Source organism: Nicotiana tabacum, chromosome 19, assembly GCF_000715075.1.
Source record: "Nicotiana tabacum cultivar K326 chromosome 19, ASM71507v2, whole genome shotgun sequence".
In the NCBI taxonomy this organism is placed as follows: Eukaryota; Viridiplantae; Streptophyta; class Magnoliopsida; order Solanales; family Solanaceae; genus Nicotiana; species Nicotiana tabacum.
This window is the reverse complement of record NC_134098.1, coordinates 98,038,852-98,062,666: the sequence shown is the minus strand read 5'-3', so window position 1 is coordinate 98,062,666 and position 23,815 is coordinate 98,038,852. Positions and strand designations below refer to the sequence as shown.

Here is a 23,815-nt window from a genome sequence, read left to right as displayed (position 1 = left end):
AATGATTTTTTTAATACAAATACGGAATTTAGCCAAAAACTACTGAGTTTCCGAGAACCCATACTAGTACTTTTACATCCGCCCCTGCTCCGGACCCTTCATATCCAAGCCCCCCAGATCCCTCAAACAGAAGAAGCTAAACAAAAGAAGTTGTTTCATCAAATGATTAAAATTTTAAAATAGTAGTCTGCAAGTTACTAGTTGGTACTCCCTTCTTCCATCGATCAATATGTCATATATGCAGTCCCTTTAAATCCTTAAGCTTTTCTGTGACATATTAAAACTTGAAAGTATATATCAAATATAATAGATATGTTGACAAGGTGATGAAGAACAGAACAAAAATAAAATAAGTGTTATTTGTTATTTAAAAAAAGGAGCACTGAGTGAAAGGGCGAAAGAGTGCGCGAAGTTAAACAAGACAAAATGGCAAAAATATATTTGGGATAAATTGAAAGTAGATCCTTAAATATACTTCTAATCAATTTTGATCTTTTAAATTTGTCAAAGACTAAATATTTTTTTATTTAAGTAAAAAGTTTCATAAGTTTTATCTCTTAGATTTGACGATAATTGTCAAAATACGCATATTTAAAAATATAGTTTATGCTATTTTTGCTCTGTTTCTAAAGTATGGTGCAACTTTTTGTTCCTAGTCTTGAAATTGTGAAATTGTTTTTAAGATCATTGTCTTTGGACACGCACCATCCTATGGATATGGGACGCACCAAAATTTGGAGTTCATGAATTCAGATAAATACACAAATAATATTTTACGAATAATATAATAGAAACAATGGAGTAGTGTGTTTGTTTTAGAATGTGCCAAAATGTTTGATAGTATTCCACTAATAATGATTATTTCAACCTCTCATTAAGTCCTCACTGTTATAAAATAAAGACCGTAAAGTAAAGACAAGTATAGAAAGAAACTGATATATTATTCAAACTTCAAACTTCTGTACATAATGAACTGAATTCTCCTCTATTTATAGAAGAAAGGAAGCTGTTGTGTAAGCTGCTTGTAAGCTGCTGTGTAAGCTGCTTGTAAGCTGCTATGTAAGCTGCTTGTAAGTTGTTGCTCTAAACTGTTATGCCAGATATAGATAATTTTCTATCATGGGTAATATTTATCCATAACGGAGTACTGAAAGGATAAGCTTCTTCAGGAGGCTTATTTCCAATAGATTTCCAATAGAGTACTAAATAGATAAATGTATTTATGGCGGAGTCTCATATGGATAAACTTCTTCAGGAAGCTTATTTACAACGGAGTACTAAATGAACATCCATAATATAATATATTCATAACACTCCCCCTTGGATGTTCATTAAAAGATAATGTGCCTCGTTAAAACCTTACTAGGAAAAACCCCGTGGGAAAAAATCCTAGTGAAGGAAAAAGAGTACACATATTTAGTAATACGCATTGCTAGCTGCCTCATTAAAAACCTTATAAGGAAAATCCTGTGGGAAAAAACCTTAATAAGGAAAAAAGAGTACATCGCGTATTTTACTCCCCCTGATAAAAAGCTTGTTTCAAATATTTAAGTCTCCGCATTCCAATCATGTGTACCATCTTCTCAAAAGTTGAAGTTGGTAAAGATTTGGTGAATAAATCTGCCGGATTGTCACTTGAACGGATTTGTTGCACATCAATGTCACCATTTTTCTGAAGATCGTGTGTGTAGAATAATTTTGGTGAAATGTGCTTCGTTCTATCTCCTTTTATAAATCCTCCCTTCAATTGGGCTATGCATGCAGCATTGTCTTCGTATAAAATTGTGGGTCTTTTCTCACATTCCAAACCATATTTTTCTCGAATAAAATGAATTATTGATCTCAACCATACGCATTCCCTACTTGCTTCATGAATAGCTATTATTTCAGCATGATTTGAAGAAGTAGCAACAATAGATTATTTTGTGGAGCGCCATGATATGATAGTACCTCCACATATAAACACGTACCCTGTTTGAGATCTAGCTTTATGGGGATCAGATAAATAACCTGCATCTGCATAACCAACAAGATCTGCACTATCTTTGTTAGCATAAAACAAACCCATATCAAGAGTTCCCTTTAAATATCGCAATATATGCTTAATCCCATTCCAATGTCTCCGTGTAGGAGAAGAGCTATATCTTGCTAGTAAATTAACAGAAAATGCTATGTCAGGCCTTGTAGCATTAGCAAGATACATAAATGCACCAATTGCACTGAGATAGGGTGTTTCAGGACCCAGGAGTTCCTCATCCTCTTCTGGAGGTCGGAACGGGTCCTTATTCACTTCAAGTGATCGAACAACCATTGGTGTACTCAATGGGTGCGCTTTGTCCATGTAAAAGCGTTTTAAGACCCTTTCTGTATAGGCAGATTGATGGATAAAGATCCCGTCTGCCAAATGTTCAATTTGCAGACCAAGACAAAGTTTTGTCTTCCCAAGATCTTTCATCTCAAATTCTTTCTTAAGATATTCAATTGCCTTTTGGAGCTCTTCTGAAGTTCCAACAAGATTTATGTCATCAACATAAACAGCAAGTATAACAAATTCTGCTTTATAAAAATACATGGACAAATAACATCATTTATGTAACCCTCTTTCAGCAAATATTCACTGAGGCGATTATACCACATGCGCCCAGATTGCTTTAAACCGTACAAAGATCTTTGTAATCTGATTGAGTACATTTCCCGAGATTTTGAATATGCTTCAGGCATTTTAAATCCTTCAGGGATTTTCATGTGAATCTCATTATCAAGTGACCCGTACAGATAAGCTGTAACCACATCCATCATATGTATTTCAAGCCTTCCACATAAGGCTAAATTGATGAGATATCAAAATGTTATGGCATCCATAACAGGTGAATATGTTTCTTCATAATCGACTCCAGGTCGTTGTGAGAATCCTTATGCGACAAGGCGAGCCTTGTATCTTTCAACTTCATTTTGCTCATTCCTTTTTCGCACAAAAACCCATTTATGAACAACTGGTTTTATACCAGCAGGTGTTTGGACTACTGGTCCAAAGGCCTCTCTTTTAGCAAGTGCGTTCAATTCTGATTGAATTGCCTCTTGCCATTTTGGCCAATCGGATCTTTGTTGACATTCTTCAACAGATCGGGGTTCAAAATTCTCATTATCTTGCATAATGTTAAGTGCAAAATTATATGCAAAAATATTATCCACCACTATTTCAGATCGATTTAAATTAATCCCATCACCAGTAGAACTTATTAAAAGTTCTTCGCTCACTTGAGTCTCGGGTTTATTGATTTCTTCAGGAATCTCATAACTAATCAGATCTTGGGTCTGTTCAGGAGATCCCTTCATAATATCATATTGATTATTTGTCAATTTTCTTTTTCTAGGATTTTGATCCTTATAACCCATAGGCCTACCACGCTTTAGGCGTGCTTTAGGTTCACTAGCTCTCATGCTAATAGATGGTCCTGCTGGGACATCAATTCGGATAGGCACATTCTCTGCAGGGATATGTGACTTAGTTATCCTTTTCAAATCAGTAAATGCGTATGGCATTTGATTTGCTATATTCTGTAAATGGATGATCTTCTGGACCTCCTGATTACATATAGAGGTACGTGGATCAAAGTGAGATAATGATGAAACTTTCCACATAATTTCTCTTTTGATTTCCTTTTTCTCTCCCCCTAATTGTGGAAAATTTGTTTCATCAAATCGACAATCTGCAAATCGAGCAGTAAATAAATCTCCCGTCAATGGTTCAAGATAGCGAATAATAGAGGGTGATTCAAATCCAATATATATTCCTAACCTTCTTTGGGGGCCCATCTTACTGCGTTGTGGTGGTGCTACTGGCACATATACAGCACATCCAAAAATTCGTAGATGGGCAATATTTGGTTCATGACCAAAAACTAATTGTGACGGAGAATATTTATTATAATACGTTGGTCTGAGACGGATAAGTGATGCTGCGTGCAAGATAGCATGGCCCCAAACAGTAGTGGGCAATTTTATTTTCATAAGTAGTGGTCTTGCTATCAATTGCAGCCGTTTAATAAATGACTCTGCAAGGCCATTTTGAGTATGAACATAAGCTACAGGATGTTCAACTTTTATCCCAACTGATAGGCAGTAATCATCAAAAGCTTGAGATGAGAATTCTCCAGCATTATCAAGGCGAATAGCCTTTATAGGATAATCTGGGAATTGTGCCATTAATCGAATTATTTGGGCTAATAACTTTGCAAACGCCAGGTTGTGAGATGATAATAGGCACACATGAGACCATCTTGAGATGCATCTATTAGGACAATAAAATATCTAAACGACCTACTTGGTGGGTGAATAGGTCCACATATATCCCCATGTATACGTTCTAAGAAGGTAGGGGACTCAATGCTAACCTTCATTGGTGATGGTCTAGTGATCATTTTGCCTTGATAACAAGCATCACAAGAAAATTCATTATTTGTAAGAATCTTCAGGTTCTTTAATGGATGCCCACTCGAATTTTCAGTAATTCGTCTCATCATTATTGATCCAGGATGGCCCAAACGGCCATGCCAAAGCATAAAAGTATTTGAATCAGTAAACTTCTGGTTTACGATAGAGTGTGCTTCAACTGTACTAATCTTTGAATAATATAAGCCAGAAGATAAAGTTGGTAACTTTTCTACAATGCATTTCTGGCCAAAAATATTCTTTGTAATACAAAGATATTCCACATTCATTTCATCTATTGTCTCAACATGATACCCATTTCGGCGGATATCTATAAAACTCAACAAGTTTCTTCGGGACTTGGAGGAGTACAATGCATTGTCGATAATAAGTTTTGTTCCCTTAGACAGAAATACAATAGCTCTTCCGGAGCCTTCAATCAAACTTATATTACCAGAAATTGTAGAAATATTTGCTTTTTCCTTATGCAAATAAGAAAAGTATTTCTGATCTTTGAATATGGCATGAGTTGTTCCACTATCAACTACACAAATATCTTCATGATTGGTCTTTGATCCAAACATAATTTGAGGATTATCCATATTCTTCAAAATGACATAAATAAAATAAATATGATAGTAAACATTATAACTTTTATTTATGTGCAACAATTACATAAATATACTATCTACTACAAATAACAGAAACTAAAATATTTACATCTCTACAGATTCACTACCGATCACATGACTTATTTCTCCTTCTGGGAGTGCAAAGTAATCAGCTACATCTAAATGCATGAAGTCTAAATTATCTTCAGAAATAAAATTTGCTTCAGCATTTTTCTCTGTCTTCTTCAGGGAAGCTTGATATAGCTCAACCAGGTGCTTTGGCGTATGGCATGTACGTGACCAGTGCCCTTTTCCTCCACATCTATAGCATGCATTTTCTGGCTTTGCTGCTTGCACCGTTTCATGCTTTTGTTCCTTTCTTTTCCACTGCTGGTGGTGAGGAGGGTTCTTTGGTGCATTATTATTACCACGATTAGAGTTTCCTCCCCGACCACGGCCATGACCACGACTGGGGCCACGTCCTCTTCCACGTTTAGCTTGGTGGAAGTTCGTCTCATTCACTTCAGGGAATGGACAAGAACCAGTAGGTCGGCTTTCATGGTTTTTCATTAATAGCCCATTATGTTGCTCGGCTACAAGAAGATTTGAGATAAGTTCAGAATACTTTTTAAATCTCATCTCTCGATATTGCTGCTGTAGGAGCATATTCGAGGCATGAAAAGTGGTAAAAGTTTTCTCCAACATATCATGATCAGTAATATTATCACCACATAGTTTCAATTGGGAAATAATTCTGAACATAGCAGAATTATACTCACTGATAGATTTAAAATCTTGTAACCTTAGATGAGTTCAATCATAACGTGCATGTGGAAGAACGACCATCTTCAGGTGGTCATATCTATTTTTCAAATTACTCCACAGTATGACTGGATCTTTAACAGTAAGATATTCCATTTTCAGGCCCTCATCAAGGTGATGGCGTAGGAATATCATTGCTTTGGCACGGTCTTGGTTTGATGCCTGATTTTTATCTTTGATGGTGTCTGCCAGACCCATCGCATCAAGATGAATTTCGGCATCAAGCACCCATGACATGTAGCTTTTGCCCGATATATCCAGGGCTACAAACTCAAGTTTAGAAAGATTTGACATTATTTAAAAAAAAAAGTTCGTACCTCTGATACTTTTAAAGTATTTGCTCGAGATGGCAGAGACTCGTGCTGATAACGTGTTATAAAATAAAGACTGTAAAGTAAAGACAAGTATAGAGAGAAACTGATTTATTATTCAAACTTCAAACTTCTGTACATAATGAACTGAATTCTCCTCTATTTATAAAAGAAAGGAAGCTGTTGTGTAAGCTGCTACTGCAAGCTGCTACTGCAAGCTGCTGTGTAAGCTGCTTGTAAGCTGCTGCTCTAAACTGTTGTGCCAGATATAGATAATCTTCTATCATGGATAATATTTATCCATAACGGAGTACCGAAAGGATAAGCTTCTTCAGGAGGCTTATTTCCAATAGAGTACTAAATAGATAAATGTATTTATGGCGGAGTCTCATATGGATAAACTTCTTCAGGAAGCTTATTTACAACGGAGTACTAAATAAACATCCATAATATAATATATTCATAACACTCACTCAATATTTGTTAAACTAATTTAATATTTTGCACAATTAATTTTTTATATTCTTTGTTCATTCAAACACCAAAAATTAGATAAAAGGGATGGTAAAAGAGAGACCTAGAATGTTATGAGTGCAAGGAGAAAAATAGAATAGAATAGAAAATGAAAGAAAAGGGAAGGATCTAGGCTCCATGTATTCTGACCTCTCTACAACTCTCCAACACGTGTCACTCTCAACCACTCCTCAAATATAAATCTCTGTCCCGCACTTTATTTCATCTTAAGACAAATTTATTCTCGACTCTGCACCTAAAGTAATTCAATCTCTTCTTTGGTAAAGGGAATTAGCAATCTAATGTTAATGTTTCTGCTGCTGTTTATTGTTTATCTTCTAGTCATGAAACTGGTAAATTCTGCACTAGCTCTATCATTTACTAAATTGAACTTAAAAAGTTCAGTTAAGAGTATCATTGCCTAAAATAGAGGTTCCAATCATTAGTTTCTCGTTAAACTTGTGCTTTTACCAATTCCTAAACTCATGATATCCTCATTATTGTAAGAATGTAAGTGTCCTACTTTCATATATTTGACAAGGTTTCTAAAAATCAAGGTTCAAACTAGCTTTTGTGGTGAATTCTTTCAAGTGTTACAGTATTGTATTACCAAGTAGTAGTACTAAATTAGGAGCTGAGGCGTTGTTGATTTCGACACGTTAATTGGCCATGAGATTGTAATTGCTGCACATTACTAAATTATGATGCATCCTATTGCCAATCATTCTTAACCTTTTCAATAGGTTTAAGTAGCTAAGCTGTTAAGTTTCCGGGTTCTGGAACTAGGGTTTGGTGTGAGAATATGCAGAGAGAAAGAGGTGGCAGAGACAATTTCAACTCCTTCAGCAGTCCATTTGATGGATTTGGAGGCATGATGTCAAGCATATTTGGAGGAAGAGACCCATTTGATGACCCGTTCTTCGCTCGCCCTTTCCCCAACTTGTCTCAGTCTTCCATGGTACATCCAACAACCCCTGCTGATGACTTGCAGCAAGTTGCTAATTCCAATGGGCCAGTCATTCAAGAGATAGATATGGATGATGAGGGTGAAGTAGGGATAGAACCAGGGGAGGAAGACGGCGTTAATGGCTCTGAGGAGGAAAGAGATAGGGATTATGCTAACAGATATCCACTTGTTGAACACCCTGAAGACCAAACTGATGGTAACTTTTGGTTCTATTAATCTTCCTTCTCTACAAGTAAATGATAGGCGTTGTCAAGATGGGGTTTTATGTTGTCTGTCCATTATTAGTACTTCTTTTGTCTCATTTTATGTGACGTTTTTTGACTGAGAATATAGCTTAAGAAATAAAGGAAACTTTTGAGACATAAAGTAAATATATGCAAACTATAAAAAATTGCCCTACTACCAACAAGTAAGTTCCACATCTTCTTGGCGTTATTTCAAGGATAGACTAAAAAAGAAAGTGGTGCATAAAATGATGAAACAGATGAATTAGCGTTCTTGCTGGTTTAAATCATTAGTTGTGCTTATGCCTCAGACCATAGCAAGAGCAAGAGCGTAAGCAAAGACGTGACTCGGAGAATGGAAGATATGAATTTGGAAGGAACAGAATCCAAGACTCAAAGCGCGAGCTATAGAAGAGTTACATATGGTGGAATAGAGGGGGCATATTACACTGCCACCACCACACGTAAGACTGGAAGTGATGGAGTATGTTCTCTTCTCCTTGATGTCTTGTTCATCTGGCTGAATAAGTGCGTTCTTCCTGATTCTAACAGTGCACATGTTATGAAACAGAGGGTGCTAGAGGAGAGCAAGCAAGCAGATAGAACAACTGGTCAAGCAACACATAGAATCTCCAGGGGCATCCACAATAAGGTATAATGCATTTTATTAGTCTTTGCTTTTGGCACTGTTCTTAAAATACTTGAAGGACTTGTGATATGTTTTATGTTTAGAAGCTTATTAAGTCGAAAACATACACTATTTTCAAGATAACATCTATGAGTCTCAGTGGAAAATGGTGGACCTCCAATACCTTCTAAATTATCTACTAGAAATTATGTAAATTTGGATGTATTAACAACCAAAGTATGGAGTTCGTAACTTTGTCATGAACATTTTTAAAGGAGTCTTAACACTTGTCTTCTATGCTGAGAACAGAGGCGTTAGTAGTTAATAAGAGTGTCTACTCGTATGTGTCTGCCATTCATGCGGAAGATAGAAACGAGTCTGACTTTTCTCATATGAATTTGCGAGAGACTTGCATTATTTCACCTGCGTTAGACATTGGCAGTTACATGATAATCTAAAAGATTGCTCCATTTGTGTAGTTAAAGATATGTGCAATCTCTGGTTGAATTCTAGCCTTTTCCTTTACTCTGTGAACAGTGGCTTCATCTTGCTGGATAGAGAAAAGTATCTTATTCACATTCTTCTATCATTCCTAGGGACACTCCTTAACAAGGGAGCTTACCTCTGACGGCAAGGTGGACACGACGCAGACATTGCATAATCTAGCAGAAGGTAGCATCTTCTTGAAGATTACTCAGGTGTTCCACTTCTACGATCCGTTCAACAGCAGATTTCACATGTTTGTCTCTTTGTTTTGCAGATGAATTAGCTGGCTTTAAACAGACATGGAATGGCAATGCTGATAGGCATATTCCTGGCTGGGAGAGTGGGTCTGATTTCCATGCAAATGCAGGTTAGTGAGAAAAGGAAATGCCCTCTGCTGATCATGTCAAAAAGTACTGGTATATGCCCTGATTTATTACATTTGCACATTTCCGACGGAGTATTGACTCTTCTCAGTTAAACTATCTTTATTCCATATACAGTTATGCTAGACTTAGGGTTTTTCCCCGATCATACTAGACTTAGTTTGACAATGTTCTTAGTTTATGCATTTTACATTGCTATCGCTAAACTTTATTAGCTGTCTCATTTGAGAGGGCATGAAGAGAGTTTAGGTAACTTTGTCGATATAGGGCGTGGGAGTAACTGTGTAGGGAATTACTTCACCACCTCTCATCAAACAATGACACAGATGAAGAGAGCTAGACTTGACCTTACCACACTAGCTTATTAGTTAGCACTTCACAATGAGCCTAAGCAAATGATATTTCATGGTTGAGCATGGGTGAAATTAATTCTTCTGAAACTAGAATCCCATTATTTATGATGGCGTGAATTTTTTAATTTAGTGTGGTAGCTAATTTTCGCAGCAAGTGGTAGAGTTCTCCCTGTTAGTAAATTGAATTTTGAAGTTTTTCTAGTTTAGCGTCTCACTAAAAGATTACCTTATTCGTTTTAGATGAAAAATTCTTTTTAATGCAGATTCTGGGCAAAAACTGTTAGAAGCTGCAGCCCTTAGATTTGGCATTTCAGAAAATATGTAGCAGGAGCTGTTTTCAATCTCTTATGAATTACCATACTAGTTTGATACACTCTTTGCTTGTGATTTACTGCACGCTTAGGTGGGAAGAATTAGACAAACTTTGTGGCCTATTATCTGTTTGCTTACGAAGTAAAGCGCTACTTAAAGAAGCAAGCACAAAGATCATGCCTGCTTGAAATCTAGCTCTTGTTTACCCCATGCACTGGTACCAATTCTACCATTCGGGCCCAAAGTCTGACAGAAAGCTAAAACAAGCAAAGCGAAAAGTGGAACCTTGTCTATGCCATTCAGTGACCTGCTAGTTTCTGTTAGCCTTTCAGGATTTTGCTGGATGAAATCTTCCTTTCATAGGAAGAAGCTTAATGCATGTGTGATCCTTGTAATGTTTGCTGTTTGGTTTATGCAGGAACAAGTAATAATTGGTTGACAAACTGGGATCCTGGATTCAGAGATTCATTTAGTGGTCTGAGACGTAATAGCAGTACCCAGCCTGCGAGTCAAAGTGGAAAACCAAGAAACATCGTCAGGATCAACATAGAGTGAATGTACCTATTCGGTAGGGATTTGCTTAGGTTCTCATGGTTTGAAGGGCATGTTACTGATCTGTTTCGGACCTTAGTTCCTATTTTTTGTTGGTCATTGTAATATATTAGTGTTGCCTATTTCATGTATGCCTCGGCTTATTATCCATATGGTACGTTAACCGGTGTTAAAGCCTCCATTCAATATGAAGCGTCTTGTCTCACTTACTAATCATTTAAAAACTAGAATAGCATATTGTAGGAGTGAACTAACAGCGTACATTTGTCCAGGAAAAGGAAAAAGAAGAAAACAACTTTACGCATTTTAGAAGAAGTTTTAAATGTATTTACTGAACATCGACAGCTGCATCAGTAGTTTTGAGCATCAAATTCTTGGCCATATCAGACAAGACTCATGCCCAATCAGTGGATTTGAAACTAATGGGTTCGGGATTCAATTCCTCGAAGTTACTGGGTTCTAAATTAATAATTTATACATATTCAATGAATTTTTAAATACAAATATAGAGTTTGGATCAAAGCTACTCGGTTCGACTGAACCTGCATCCGCCCATGTGTCCAACTCCTCTAGTGAACGTCCAATCTACGTAAACAATGGATTAGTTTTAAGGTGAATTAATTATTAATGTAAAATCATTTATGTGTAATGTATTCTCGGCCATTGTCCCCTGTAAAGATGAAACTGAACAAAACTAAACTGGTATTGCGCAATTCTCGTTATAGCTTCTGGAATTGCATTGGAGGTTTGAGATGGTTGAAGAACAAGTGGTGTGCAGTTTTTCAAGAAAGTTTTGATTTTAAGGAACTAAACTAAATCTTTGTTCATATCATAGAAGATAAGGAATTTTTGGAGAGTATACTGTTTTCATAGTTTGCGTTATTCTCCCCTTTGGATCAAATCAAAATATATTTTAAATACTGCTCTTTTTATCTCCGAGGCATATTTAGAACAATATTATGCAATTTATTAGTAGTATCTTATAGTCTGTTTAGAACAGCTTATTTTGAGAACTATTTTTTTTTTTGTAAAGTGATTTTTTTAAAAGTATTTTTGGTGATAAATGGTTTGTATTTAATTATTTAATTTGAACATGCAATTAGTGTTTGACCAATCTTTTAAAAAGTGTTTCTAAGTGTATTTTTTCTCAAAAGTTCTTTTGGAGAGATGCTATTTTTTTCTGTTTCTCCAAAATTGCTTCTGCTTCTACTCAAAAACACTCTTTTTCTTCTAAAAGTTTGGCCAAACACTTTAGCTTTGAAGAAAAAATACTTTTTTTTGACCTTGGAAAAACTTGGCCAAACATGCTATTACATAATATTGGTGTTCAATATGTTAGTTTTTTTTTTTTCACTTATCCCACGTTGCACCTATTATAAATAATATCAGAACAGTGGTATAATTAATTTTAGGATTGCTAATTTCGGTACCTATTATTTTTATTATTATTTTTATCCCTTCAACCAAACGGTACCTATTAGAGATTAGCATAGTGTGTGTGCTTTTTATTTATTTATTTATACCTAAAAAACAAAAGGAAAAACAGAAGACAAACGAATGAGTAATTTGTACGGCCCGGTTAATTAACCAACATGTGAAAGTGGTTTGGCAAAAAGCAAATTCGAGAAGCTTCACTTCTATACATAAATAAAAGATGTGTACATTTTGGGAATTCAGACAAGTAGAAGCAAGCAAGTATCAGAACTCAGAAGCTCTCTCCCTCTCTCTGTCAAAGGTGAATTCTTTCATCTGCCTTACCTCTAACGTGTAAATTGTAATAATATTTTGTCTGGGTTTGCCACTATTCAAATTTCACTTTATGATATTTTATACAGAAAGTGGTAATCGAGCAAATATTTTTTTAACTTTCGTGGGTTTTCTTCTCTGTTTGTTTTTCTTTTCTTGAACAGCGAGCATGGCGAAGTTATTTGGGGGAAAAGACCCTTTTAATGATCCATTTTTCACTGAGCCATTTGGTGGTTTGTTTGGGTGGAACGACCCATATGATGGACAACAAGGCTCTCGGAAGCAAATCACCATTGAAGAGCTAAATCCTGAAGGTGATGGTGATCATGCTCAGGAAAGTTCTGAACCAAGAAAAGACTTGGTTATTAACAACAACAGACCAAGTAAAAAATTCGACGGTTAGTCCTCTTTTTTAACTTAGGGGTTGTTTGGTTGGTTAGTTGTATAGCATAATTAATCACACCATAAAATAAGTATAATGTTTGGTTGGTGGAACAAGGAAAAGCGGCATAAGTCATAACTAATGCAGCATTCCGCCGCGCATATTATCTGATGTGTGATATAATGTGGAATAACAATTTAGTGTTCGATTGGCTTAACTGATCATTGTTTAAACATATATTTCTACCTTTTTGTCAACAAGGAATTTTGTGGATTTTATTTTATAGGGAGCCATAGTTTCAGCTACCGCAGAGTTGCTTATGGTGGTTTAAATGGGATGTACTACACTTGCTCGGAAGGCAGAATGGCTGGCCCTGATGGGGTGAGTAGTACCTTATTGGGATCAGAGAAGTAGTTGTTCTTGATTCTTGCGTGATTATTACATTGTTTAAACTAAGTTGCTACTTATGTTTTTTTTTTCCTTCTATGTATATAGGTGGTTCTAGCAGAGATGAAAGAGGACGATAAGACAATTGGTGAGTCCCTACATACCTTTTCCAAAGGGATCCACAACAAGGTATTTCTCTTGTCAATAGATGTATGGTTGAGGGGCACAGTTCATAGGTCCTTTTTTAACTTTTTAGGTTCTATCAGATGTAAACTTTTTTCGAGATTGAAATTCTTCCTGTAGGTGTTAGTCAGGTCACTGAATTTTACTGAGTGCCACGTTTGTCATCCTTTGGGAGTTAATTAAAATTGAGTAAAAGCTTGCATTGTTGTCCTGATTATGTCCGTGAGCTTTTATGCAGGGCCATTCTGTCACAAAAAAGCATGGTTCAGATGGACGAGAGGACACACTGCAGACTTTGCACAACCTCAATGAAGGTATCTTCATTTCAACAACATGATAGATGCCATGCCTTCTGAATTCCAGTAGATCTAACTAATGGTATTTGATTTACATTTAGATGAACTTGGCGACTTTGAACAAAATTGGAAAGCCAATGCTGATAAGCATTTGCCTGGATGGGATAAGGGTTTCAACTTGCTGGAGAATCAAGGTAGATTGCTTGAATAAGGCACCTTGAGTTCGCGTCATTTATATCCTGACTTGACACGTGAGAATGCAAGAATGATTGAAAGATTACTACTTTTTGCTGTTTCCGTCCAGTTAACATGTTTTTCAAGTTAACCTAATTGTTCAGCATTTCACCAGAGAGAGTGCTGAACGATGTTGCAGCCGATGGGCTATCTAGGTAGCTATAATCATATTTCTCTGCACAGGCAGTTCATATTCTATGCACAGTTCAGCAGAAGCTAAATAAACTTCTTTGAAGAAGGTGATTTAGGGCCAGTTTAGGATGACCTTTCAGAGAATGCACAGTTCAGCGGCTTAGCTGTATTGGCTGAGCCTTACTCCATATATTGGACTCTGATAAGGTAGAATAACAGCATTTTGCTAACTGTAATAGATCAAAGCCACTTGAGATCAGTACTTAACACAAATATCTCTAGCACAAAAACTGACACATACCTATGGTTAAAGCTTTGCATTTTCATGTCTAAAACAGCTCCATCAATGGGTAGAGTGTTTTTAACATATGAAGATTGCTGCATCTTAGCATATTCTAGTCAGGGACTATGTTATATTTGATTGCGTTGTTGTACATCCAAATTAAGTATCAAGAAGCAGAAATAAGGCTGACATGCTTGTCACCTTCCATGATGCTTCTGAGTACCGTTGATGCGTATAAGATAAGTAACAACTCAGTAAGCTTTGCTTGCATTGGTTCTGTGCTTTATTTCCCATTGACTCTAGTTTCAATGATGACACAAGTTAAGAAGCTCTCTACCAAAGAGATAATCCAACGAAGGAGTGTGATTGATGTCACCTACTTGCTTATTCAAGTTTGGTGTCTGTGAAACACTGAACTGCATAGGTCTCCAATGAGGACTCAGGTGAAGTAAACGAAATCTTGACTAGTAATTGCTGAAGTGGTGTGAGAATATAAGCTCTCCGCTCTTGCAGTCTTGCACGCGCTTCTTGAACCAAGTTTTGAATCAAATGAATTCACTGATCCAGTAACTAACAAGGTGCATGGAGCAATCTGTGCACCCGAGAAAGTATCCGAAGATAAGTCATGAAGATATTTTATTTGCTAACACTTGTGATCTTTAATGCAGTTACAAAAATTATATAATTCCCATGTTTGCTATAGTCATAGGATTTGAACATGGACATTTTGTTTTACTTCTGGGCATCCTGTAAAGAGTATTATGCTTGTGCTGTATGGTTTTAGACCCAGAAGTCAAGAATATATGTTAAAATGTTGGACACAAGAATGTTACTGTTGATGGAGGAGCTAAATCTCTTCTTTCATAAACCAGAGGCAGTTTTGCACTGATATTTTGCACAAGTAGTTTTGACAGTCTATTCAACGTGTAGGGTCCATTAGCAGCTTGTGGGATGAGTTTGCGAATTGGAGGGGTTTGGATGGTTGGTCACTTCCAGCTCTGGAGTACTATGGAAATGCAGGACCGGTGGAGCAAACTGGTGTATCGGGGGAAGATTCTTCTAGGAGAGCCAAAAGAAGAGTTCCAGTGGAATAGAGGAGGCTTCAGCCTATGTAGGAGGTTACTTGGGAGACCAAGCGGGAGATGCGGCGAAGATAACCACACACCTATTTGAGACTTCAAGTATGTTTCTAGCTTGTCATCTCGTTTTGAGCATGTGTCTGTGTGCTTTGTGTTAACGACTAAATTTGTTTAGAACTCAACAGACTCTTTCCAGTGAGCATGTGTCAGTAATATACTGCGTGTGATTGTGAAATCAAAGTCAGTCTTCAATTGACGTTTGCGTTTGATTTTGGGTTTGGTTTTAGACAAGAATTATGCGCTTCCTAATAAGGTGGTTTTGTAAGAGTGGCCTCCGCATGGAGTCTCCAGCTCTGTTTTTTTATTGTATTAATCGGGAACAACATGCTATTCCTACTCCTCCTTGGATGGAAGATTGAGGGTTAGATCTTCCAAAAATATAGATTTTGGTTCAAATAATTAAATTTATGTGAATAAGGGTTAATCTTAATTAACAATAATATCCTTAGATGGTGTTTTTAAAGAAGCAATAAATATCGTGTGATTTGTTGGCAATAACATATAATAAATGTTCTAGAAACCAAGAGCAATAATGTAGCATTCAATTATGATGAACAACAATAAATAGCATTTAAGTACATATGAGGAATGATTTACCCAATAAAGGGTGGAATAAGGGGATCTTCTTTCTGACAAAGGAGAGTGATAGCCAATCCCTTGATTGTTTGAATTATTCTTGGATCGGGTGGAAAAGTATAAACGAGAATCTTAGTAAAAAGGTGATGTTTGTATTTTAGCAAATAAGATCTGATATGTGTGCTTTTACAAATAAGTTTCACATGTCCTCTATTATTGTCTTTTCCCCTATTTATATGAGACATGTTTCTAAAAAACCCTAATAGTACAAGTGCAGAGAATATTCACTAGAATATTCTCTTTAATATCCTATCTTGAAAACTAACTGTTACAGCTCTGTCAACGGTACTCGACCTCGACCATTGTTGACACCTCGATTACGACTCTCTTCGACCACAGACTTCGCTGCCTCTTGGGTCATTTAGACGAACGATGACTTGAGAACTCTTCCTTTAATACTATCTTGGCTTAAATATTCTAAAGACAAATTTTGACTCATACAGTTAGTCCCTCCGCTTATTGAGGCCGGCTTCAGGCTTGGTCGATGAGTGGATTTGTTCGTTGTGGTCGAAACAATCGAGTGAGTTGTGCAGGTCGTGGTGATACTATCTTGGCTCAAATATACTAAAGACAATTTTGACCCATGCAGTTAGTCCATCCACTTATTGAGGCCGGCTTCAGGCGGGGCGATGGGTGGATTTTGTTTGTTGTGGTCGAAGCAATCGAGCAAGCTGTGCAAGTCGTGGTGATTATGGCGAACTGGCAACGTATCCCTACGAGGGCCGCTCATTTCAAACGCTTCGATTTTCCCGGTCGATTCGTTGGAGTTATACTGTCCACGAATTAGGATGACGTCATGCGTCATTATGACGCATATTCCGATGCGTTGCTTCGTTTCGCGTGTGACCCCTGATTGATCCTACCGCTTCGGTTCTGGTGCCAATAATGATGAACCGTTTTCGGTCGTAGTGCCAAGATCCTTATAAATAGAGGTATTTGGGTGCGGTTTTGAAGTTTTGAATTTTTTGCTATTTCGAAACCCTATATTACTCTTGCTCTTTCCTTGCTTCAAACCTCCCCTCTCTGTTCCATCGCTCGATACTTCTCTTATTTTTTTTTTTAAACATGTCTAACATGTCTTCTGAGTCTAGCGAGGGAAGTGATGTGATCGACGGAAGTTTCCCGTTGGTGGATGAGATAATTCCTCGCAACCCTTATACTAGATCTGATTTCTCCAAATCACCTGACCCTGACCCTGGAGCCTTTCGATCAGTGATGGCAGAGAAGGAATTGGGAGAGCTTAAGGCCAAGTTCGGCCTTCCCGATCACATCGAATTGATCCCGACTGGGTGGAATACGATGCAGGTCCACCATCCTGGGTGCTGCGCCTTTTACGCCTATCCCTTCCAAGTCGGCTACTCTCTTCCTCTCCTTCCGTTGGTGGAGGAATTCTGTCGCTATTACGGCGTTTGTCCAGCGCAGCTTGCGCCATACCTTTATAAGGTTATATGGATGCTTACCAAATTTGCCGAGGTCGAGCTGACTCTTCGTCATTTAATATATCTGTTCGCCCCTAGCTTTTATAGGGGGGGTGATGTTGAACCTTCGCCATCGAGGAGGCAAGTGCCTGGTGGTGAAGATGGATGACAAAGCTAACCGCCAGATCTGGTTCAACTTTTTCTTCATTAGAACCGATGACGTGGTGGCTAACGTCGACTGTTTCCATGAGGCGTGGAATTTCAATCGTAAGTACCTAATTTCCTCGTATTTAGGTGTCTGTTTTTTCTCCCGTGCTTGGTCGTGGTCTTTGACTTCTTGCCTTTTTCTCATGCAGCCAAGACCTCACCTCCTCCTTTGGTCGAAAACATTTCTGACTGGGTTGGTCGGCTCCTCCCTCACATCGTAGGAATCTGTGAGTGGTCCGGTTTCTTCAAGAAGTTTGGGCCCGCTCTCCCCTCGGCTAGTAAGTTCCCTCTATTACCGGTGCCTTAGTTCTTTTTTCTTTTGGTTTACTTTTGATGACCTTCCTCTTTCCCTCTGTTTTTCCTAGCTTTGGCCAGGGGATCTTCGAGTAGGTCGAAAGCTCCCGCCCTCACGTTCCGAAAGAGGAAAGCCGCTACGTCCTCGGCTCCTGCCCCTCCTTCGACTGCGACTGCTTCTATTTGGGCATTGGTCCCTTCTTCGACGGCGACTGCTTTTGAATCTATCCCCTCTTCGGCCGCGGAACCTCGGCTCCTCAGGTATTTCGTCTTATCGATGAGGACGAGGGGATTTTGCATGGTGATGGGGATTTGGTGCCTCGTAAGAGGAGGTCTGTAGATGTTGGCGACGGGGTCGCCCGGGCCGTTGTTTTAGTGGAGGGTGATTTTTCGCTACGCGAGACGACAACCATTCTCATCAGAGATGATATCGAGTCGGGGTCCAAGATTTCGTGGTTGGCGGAATCCGACGTAGATATGCCCCTTCTTTCTACGGTGACAGAGGCAGAAGGGCCGGTCGCTGACGTTCTCGATACTTCGAGGCGAGAGGAGGTGTCAACTTCCCAACCAGTTGCTAAAACTTTCTTGCCGGCCAACGAGAGAGGAAAAGGCGTCGCGGAATTTGATGATCTCTTCTGGCGCTGTCTCTTCGATCTTTCCTGGATTCAGCTTTTACCGAGGTTAGTCGGTGAGTCGGCCCGTTGAGGTCGTCCTCATTTGCTCGGACCTTGGCACAAAAAACGTTGTGAATTTCGTCCCAAGTGGTTGAAGGATACTTCATCAATCGGCTCAACAGTTTTCTAGTTGCTCTTGAACCATCTCTGCTCAACCCGTTCTGGAAGGCTGCGACTGCCATCCCGTCGGACACGTTTGGCAAAGTCATCCTTACTCGGTTGAATCGGGCGAGGAAGTCCCTTAGTCCCTCACCCAAGGATTGCCTGATAGCAAATATGTCGTTTACTCTTGCCTCGGCCTTCTTGGCTTCGGTATGAGCTGTTACAAACTTATCGGCCATTTATTCGAAAGTGTCTATGGATCGGACTTGGTGCTGCGAATACCATGTTAATGCCCCTCCTGTGAGGGTTTCTCCAAATTTCTTCAGCAGGATGGAGGACACTTGTTCCTTGGCGAGGTCGTTGCCTTTCACGGCGGTGATGTAGTGAGTCACATGATCTTCAGGATTGGTCGTTCCGTCGTATATCCTGAGGTAGGGTGGTATTTTGAAGGTCTTTGGTATGGCATGCGGGGTTGCGTCATCGCTGTTCGATTGCTTTATTAACCTACCGACGTCCTTCTTTGGAAGCAGCTTAGGAGCGCCTGGTATCTTATAAACCCGTTCTTGGTGTTCTTTCATCTGGTCTCGAAGTGCCTTGTTTTCATTCTCCATTTCTTCCATTCTTTTTAGAATAGCAGCGAGGGTGTTATCACCTGCACTATCAGTAACATTGTAAGTTATACATGTCATTGGAGGGAGGGGTTGGTTGCACCGCTCGTTTGTTTGTTGTATCGCGCAAGTTCTCGCAGCTTCTACAGTCGCGCCTGGAGCGGATTTGTTAAGGATGTTTGCCAGCGAGTCGGTTAGCCATGCTTCGAGGAGCTTTTTCACAACTGGGGGTGTCCCTTCCTCTGTAGACGTAGAGGCCCTTTCCTCATTTGGTTTTGTTATGCTGTAGTGTGGGGGCGGTGACTGTTCTTGCCTAGGGGACGCACTAGGCGTCGTGTCCTCACCTACCGTTTCACATCTTTCGTTGATGACGTTTAAGAGGTTGGTTGGGAAGCCACCTGTTATCCTCGTCCTTTCCTCTCGGTTACCTGTCATGTAGGGTTTTGCATACACAAAAGGGGAGATCTCGGGATTTTTATACGTCAATGGCTTGCGTCAATTGTAGATCTAGAGGAAACTAAAAATTTAACTAAGAAGTCCACACAGACATCGCCAAATTGTTTGACCAAAAAATATAGATCTTGGTTCAAATAATTAAATTTATGTAAATAAGGGTTAATCTTAGTTAACAATAATATCCTTAGATGAGGTTTTTAAAGAAGCAATAAATATCATGTGGATCTGGTCGGACAATGGCAATTCCATATAATATATGTTCTAGAAATCAAGAGTAATAATGTAGCATTCAATTATGATGAATAGCAATAAATGACATTTAAGTAAGTAGGAGAAATGATTCACCCAATAAATGATGGAATGAGTGGATCTTTTTTCGGACAAAGGAGAGTGATAGTCAATCCCTTGATTGTTCGAATTATTCTTGGATCGAGTGGAAAAGTATAAACGAGGTGATGTTTGTATCTTAGCAAATGAGATTACATATTTTTTCTCAAGTCAAAGTGTGTGCTTTTACAAATGAGTTTCACATGTCCCCTATCATTATCTTTTTTTCCTATTTATATGGGACATATTTCTAGAAAATCCTAATAGTACAAGTGCAGAGAATATTCACTTTAATATCCTATCTTGAAAACTAGCCGTTATAACTCTGTCAACGGTACTCGATCTCGACCTCAACTATTGTTGACAGCTCGACTATGACTCTCGTTGACTCTTCGACCACAGACTTCGCTGCCACTTGGGCCATTTAGACGAACGACGACTTGGGAACTCTTGGCTCAAATATTTTAAAGACAAATTTTGACCCATACCTTACCCTGTATATTATTATCCCTTAGGTTATGCCTTATTATATCTCTACTATGCCGTAGATATGCACTCATTCTTAAGAGTATCTAGTTCACATGCATATTCCTTTCAGTCCAGGCCCTTCACATTATTTGCTAGTCTTCTATTTGGCGGTTTAACTTGGTTGCTTTTTCTAAGTACTCCATGTGCACTGTTGTTATCGACTGTAGTCTCTTGGCTATTTTCGTTCATGCCAATACTTTCGTCCTCAAGGTTTAAGGCAGGAAGTTTAGCCAATACTTCGTCAATCATCTTTAAGAGTAGTAATTCCCACTTTCTTCATTATCACAAACTCACAGTGAAACAACTTGTCTCCAATTTTTGACAAGATTTGACCATTAACAACAGGTATCTCATGTACGTTACCAGTGAGAACAACATTATCAACCAATTGGTGCAAACTTACCATAAATATGTACTATCTTTTAAAGTTTGTTCAATTATACGCATTGTTGGTAATTGCATATCTGCGCTTGCCTCTTCACGTCTTTTGCCTTTTTTTAAAATATTTTTTTATTTTATCCTGTAGAAATCTAAGATAAATAAATAAAACAGATAATATAAGCATGGACTACAAGTGCAAAGCCAAAAAATAGTTTAATTACATAGGAAACATGCATAACCAGCAAGACGTACGCAAACACAATAAGAAAAACTAAAGAGGGGTGGCTGTACTTATCGATGTTTATGTCTGAAGGAGATTTAAATCTCTCAAAATTAAAAATAGAAGTTTGTACTGTGCGACGTGATTGATCGAATATTACATTATTCATGGAAGTTTCTTTGTGGTTTCTCTTTGACAATGGAGGAGATGCATCTAACCACTCTTCAAATTCATTGGATAATAGAAAGTGTTCTAATTTTTATATTCTATACCATAATAATACTCCTATTAATGCACTTAATGTAGATTAGATAGCTTATATCACATATATGGTACTTTAAGCTTGGATATAAGAGCAGATTTGTCAAAGCAGAATATTATGAAATTCAACCTAATTTTCAGTCTTTACCAAACTAAATTGAACGAAGAATTAATTTTGAATTACTTAATCTAGAATATCATAAAAATAATAAGAGAAAAAAAATGATGTTTCAGCCTTCACGGAGACACTTGGCTTGACCCTTAATAATCGAATAACATATATTGGACTATCTGAATGGCAGTCTCGAATTTGAAAAGAAGTCAAAATAGAAAAATGGCACTCAGAAAAATATAAGAGGGGTTTGATTCAAACATTTGAAAACGATCTTTTGCCAAATATGTTACAATTTTCTTTTGGCGAAAACAGTTATTCGACCAGCTGACAAGATTGAAAAAATGTTTCGATTTTTGCAAAAATTTAAATATTTTTTTTCTTGATATTTAGTTTAGAAATAATTTCATCAAAAAGTTGAAGACTTTTTTTAGGAACACTTTTTTCAAAAATTATAATTAAACTGAAATAAAAAGAATTTTAAGTAAAGTTTAGGTGCAAATTTAACTTTAAAAGTTTCAAATTAGGGTTTCAATTAGAACTTATACTTTTCGAGCTTGGAGTAATATGGAATGGCAGGATCCAAGCATGTAGATTTGTGCCTAAAATAACGTAGACATCACAGCTTCAAGAATTAGTTAAAAATATGAGTAGTGGTGTACAAAGAAAATCAATAAATCGCACCAACTCGATAATTCGAGTCAAATCAAGAAAAAAAATCCGATTGTGATTTGGTGTTGAGAAAAAAACTCAATCATAATTGGTTTGGTTTGATTTTAATTAAAAAAAGTCAAGCCGAAACCAAACCAACCCGACATTACATTTATATAATTTTTAAAAAATACTTTATGCATATAAATATTTATTGTAATATAATTTATAAATATTTCTTAAATTTGTTCACAACTTTATCTTTAAAAGTATTATTTAAAGTTTGGACTTAACATTCTTGAATGGTCCAATAAATTTTATAGCCCATAAAGATAGTAAGTCAAATAAAGTTCAAATCAATACTATTGCTAATAAAGGAAATTCAATTTAACACTAGGAATGACAATAATATTGGATATCTATTTTTTAGTTTTGCATTGATTTATAATGAAAATGTATAACCTAGTTTATCTTCTTTTTTTTATGCTTAGTTGTGTAATTAATAGTACTTATTAGTTGTACTTATTTTAGCACGACCTATATAATATTTTTAGATTATGTTAATTTTATTATGGCGTATTAATTAGTATAATATTTTCTTTGTGCGATTTTATTATATGTGTTATTTAATATTTTAGTACAATGTTAATGACTCATCTCATAATATTATTTTATTTTCTTGGAAAATACATTATATAGTTTTAACCTACTAGGACTAAAATAAATATTTGGAGCACAAGTTACATATTTTGTGCTATTAAGATTTTACCGGAAAAAAATCCGAAAAAAATCGAAAAATCCGACTTTATTGGTTTGATTTGGTTTATAAATTTAAAAACCCGACACCATTGGTTTGGTTTGGTAATTAAAAAATTCGAACCAACCGGACCTATGTACACAAGTCTAGAACCAAATTGTGGTCTTTTTGGACTCAAACGACGAAAATAGGTGAAAAACAACTGACTACCATTTTATATATAGCGCGGTAAATTATCGCGCTATACCTTAGCGACACGTTTGTCCGTTAAGGTATAGCGCATGTAATATATGCGCTATACTCAGTATTTACTAGTAAAAATTGCACGGGGCGCCCTATTTGGTCGCCCCATTTAACCTATAACCACTTTTTAAAAAAGTTTTAATTTGTACCCACTTTTTAAACAATTTCAGACCTCTTTCTCATCCTCCTCCACCTCCTCCACCTCCTCCTTCTTCGGGTGACAATGATTTTATATGGTGGTTGTGAACATATTTTAATGTAGTTTATGATGTTTTATAATGGTGAGCTGTTATGACGCTTTATTTTTTACTATTGCTTAGATTTTCTTCTTCTTATTTTTCTTAATTGCAAAATGGATTCATTACATTTATTGTTGTTCTGACAAATTAATGATTGAGGTTTGTTCCTGATGATATTTGGAGGTTATGTTTTAAATTTGAGCTCATTTGGAGTAGATTAAGGTATTAAATCGTATATTGGATTGTTATAAATCGAAGAACAAATTTCTGTTTCTAGGCAATTTGCACTTTAGGCCTATTTGGCCTTAAGTGCATAAAAATGTTGG

At 37.3% G+C, this 23,815-nt stretch overlaps 2 protein-coding genes across 3 annotated transcripts; both read left to right on the top strand.

Moving 5' to 3' along the window:
• The first annotated feature begins 6,915 nt into the window (after positions 1 to 6,915).
• On the top strand, positions 6,916 to 10,795 carry LOC107805134 (uncharacterized). 2 transcript variants are annotated; one of them, XM_075238236.1, is made up of 6 exons: positions 6,916 to 7,851; positions 8,191 to 8,363; positions 8,451 to 8,531; positions 9,104 to 9,179; positions 9,268 to 9,360; positions 10,460 to 10,795. In XM_075238236.1, the coding sequence occupies exons 1-6, from the start codon at positions 7,491 to 7,493 to the stop codon at positions 10,594 to 10,596; spliced, it is 921 nt and encodes a 306-aa protein (XP_075094337.1). In that variant the 5' UTR covers positions 6,916 to 7,490; the 3' UTR covers positions 10,597 to 10,795. The 2 variants fall into 2 exon arrangements, with proteins under 2 accessions (XP_075094337.1, XP_075094338.1); XM_075238237.1 differs by having other exon boundaries at positions 6,918 to 7,851; positions 9,268 to 9,409; positions 10,460 to 10,593.
• Positions 10,796 to 12,201: 1,406 nt separating this feature from the next.
• LOC107805135 (uncharacterized) lies at positions 12,202 to 15,571 on the top strand. The gene is made up of 7 exons (XM_016629126.2): positions 12,202 to 12,328; positions 12,504 to 12,737; positions 13,008 to 13,102; positions 13,217 to 13,297; positions 13,530 to 13,605; positions 13,689 to 13,781; positions 15,167 to 15,571. The coding sequence occupies exons 2-7, from the start codon at positions 12,509 to 12,511 to the stop codon at positions 15,328 to 15,330; spliced, it is 738 nt and encodes a 245-aa protein (XP_016484612.2). The 5' UTR covers positions 12,202 to 12,328; positions 12,504 to 12,508; the 3' UTR covers positions 15,331 to 15,571.
• The last annotated feature ends 8,244 nt before the right edge of the window (positions 15,572 to 23,815 follow it).

Excerpts from the sequence above, each read along its gene's own strand:
- LOC107805134 (XM_075238236.1), top strand. The coding sequence starts at position 7,491 with ATGCAGAGAGAAAGAGGTGGCAGAGACAATTTCAACTCCTTCAGCAGT. Across the intron at positions 7,852-8,190 it reads CCCTGAAGACCAAACTGATG|ACCATAGCAAGAGCAAGAGC; the intron begins GTAACTTTTGGT and ends CTTATGCCTCAG. Across the intron at positions 8,364-8,450 it reads GTAAGACTGGAAGTGATGGA|AGGGTGCTAGAGGAGAGCAA; the intron begins GTATGTTCTCTT and ends GTTATGAAACAG.
- LOC107805135 (XM_016629126.2), top strand. The coding sequence starts at position 12,509 with ATGGCGAAGTTATTTGGGGGAAAAGACCCTTTTAATGATCCATTTTTC. Across the intron at positions 13,606-13,688 it reads TTTGCACAACCTCAATGAAG|ATGAACTTGGCGACTTTGAA; the intron begins GTATCTTCATTT and ends ATTTACATTTAG. Across the intron at positions 13,782-15,166 it reads CAACTTGCTGGAGAATCAAG|GGTCCATTAGCAGCTTGTGG; the intron begins GTAGATTGCTTG and ends TTCAACGTGTAG.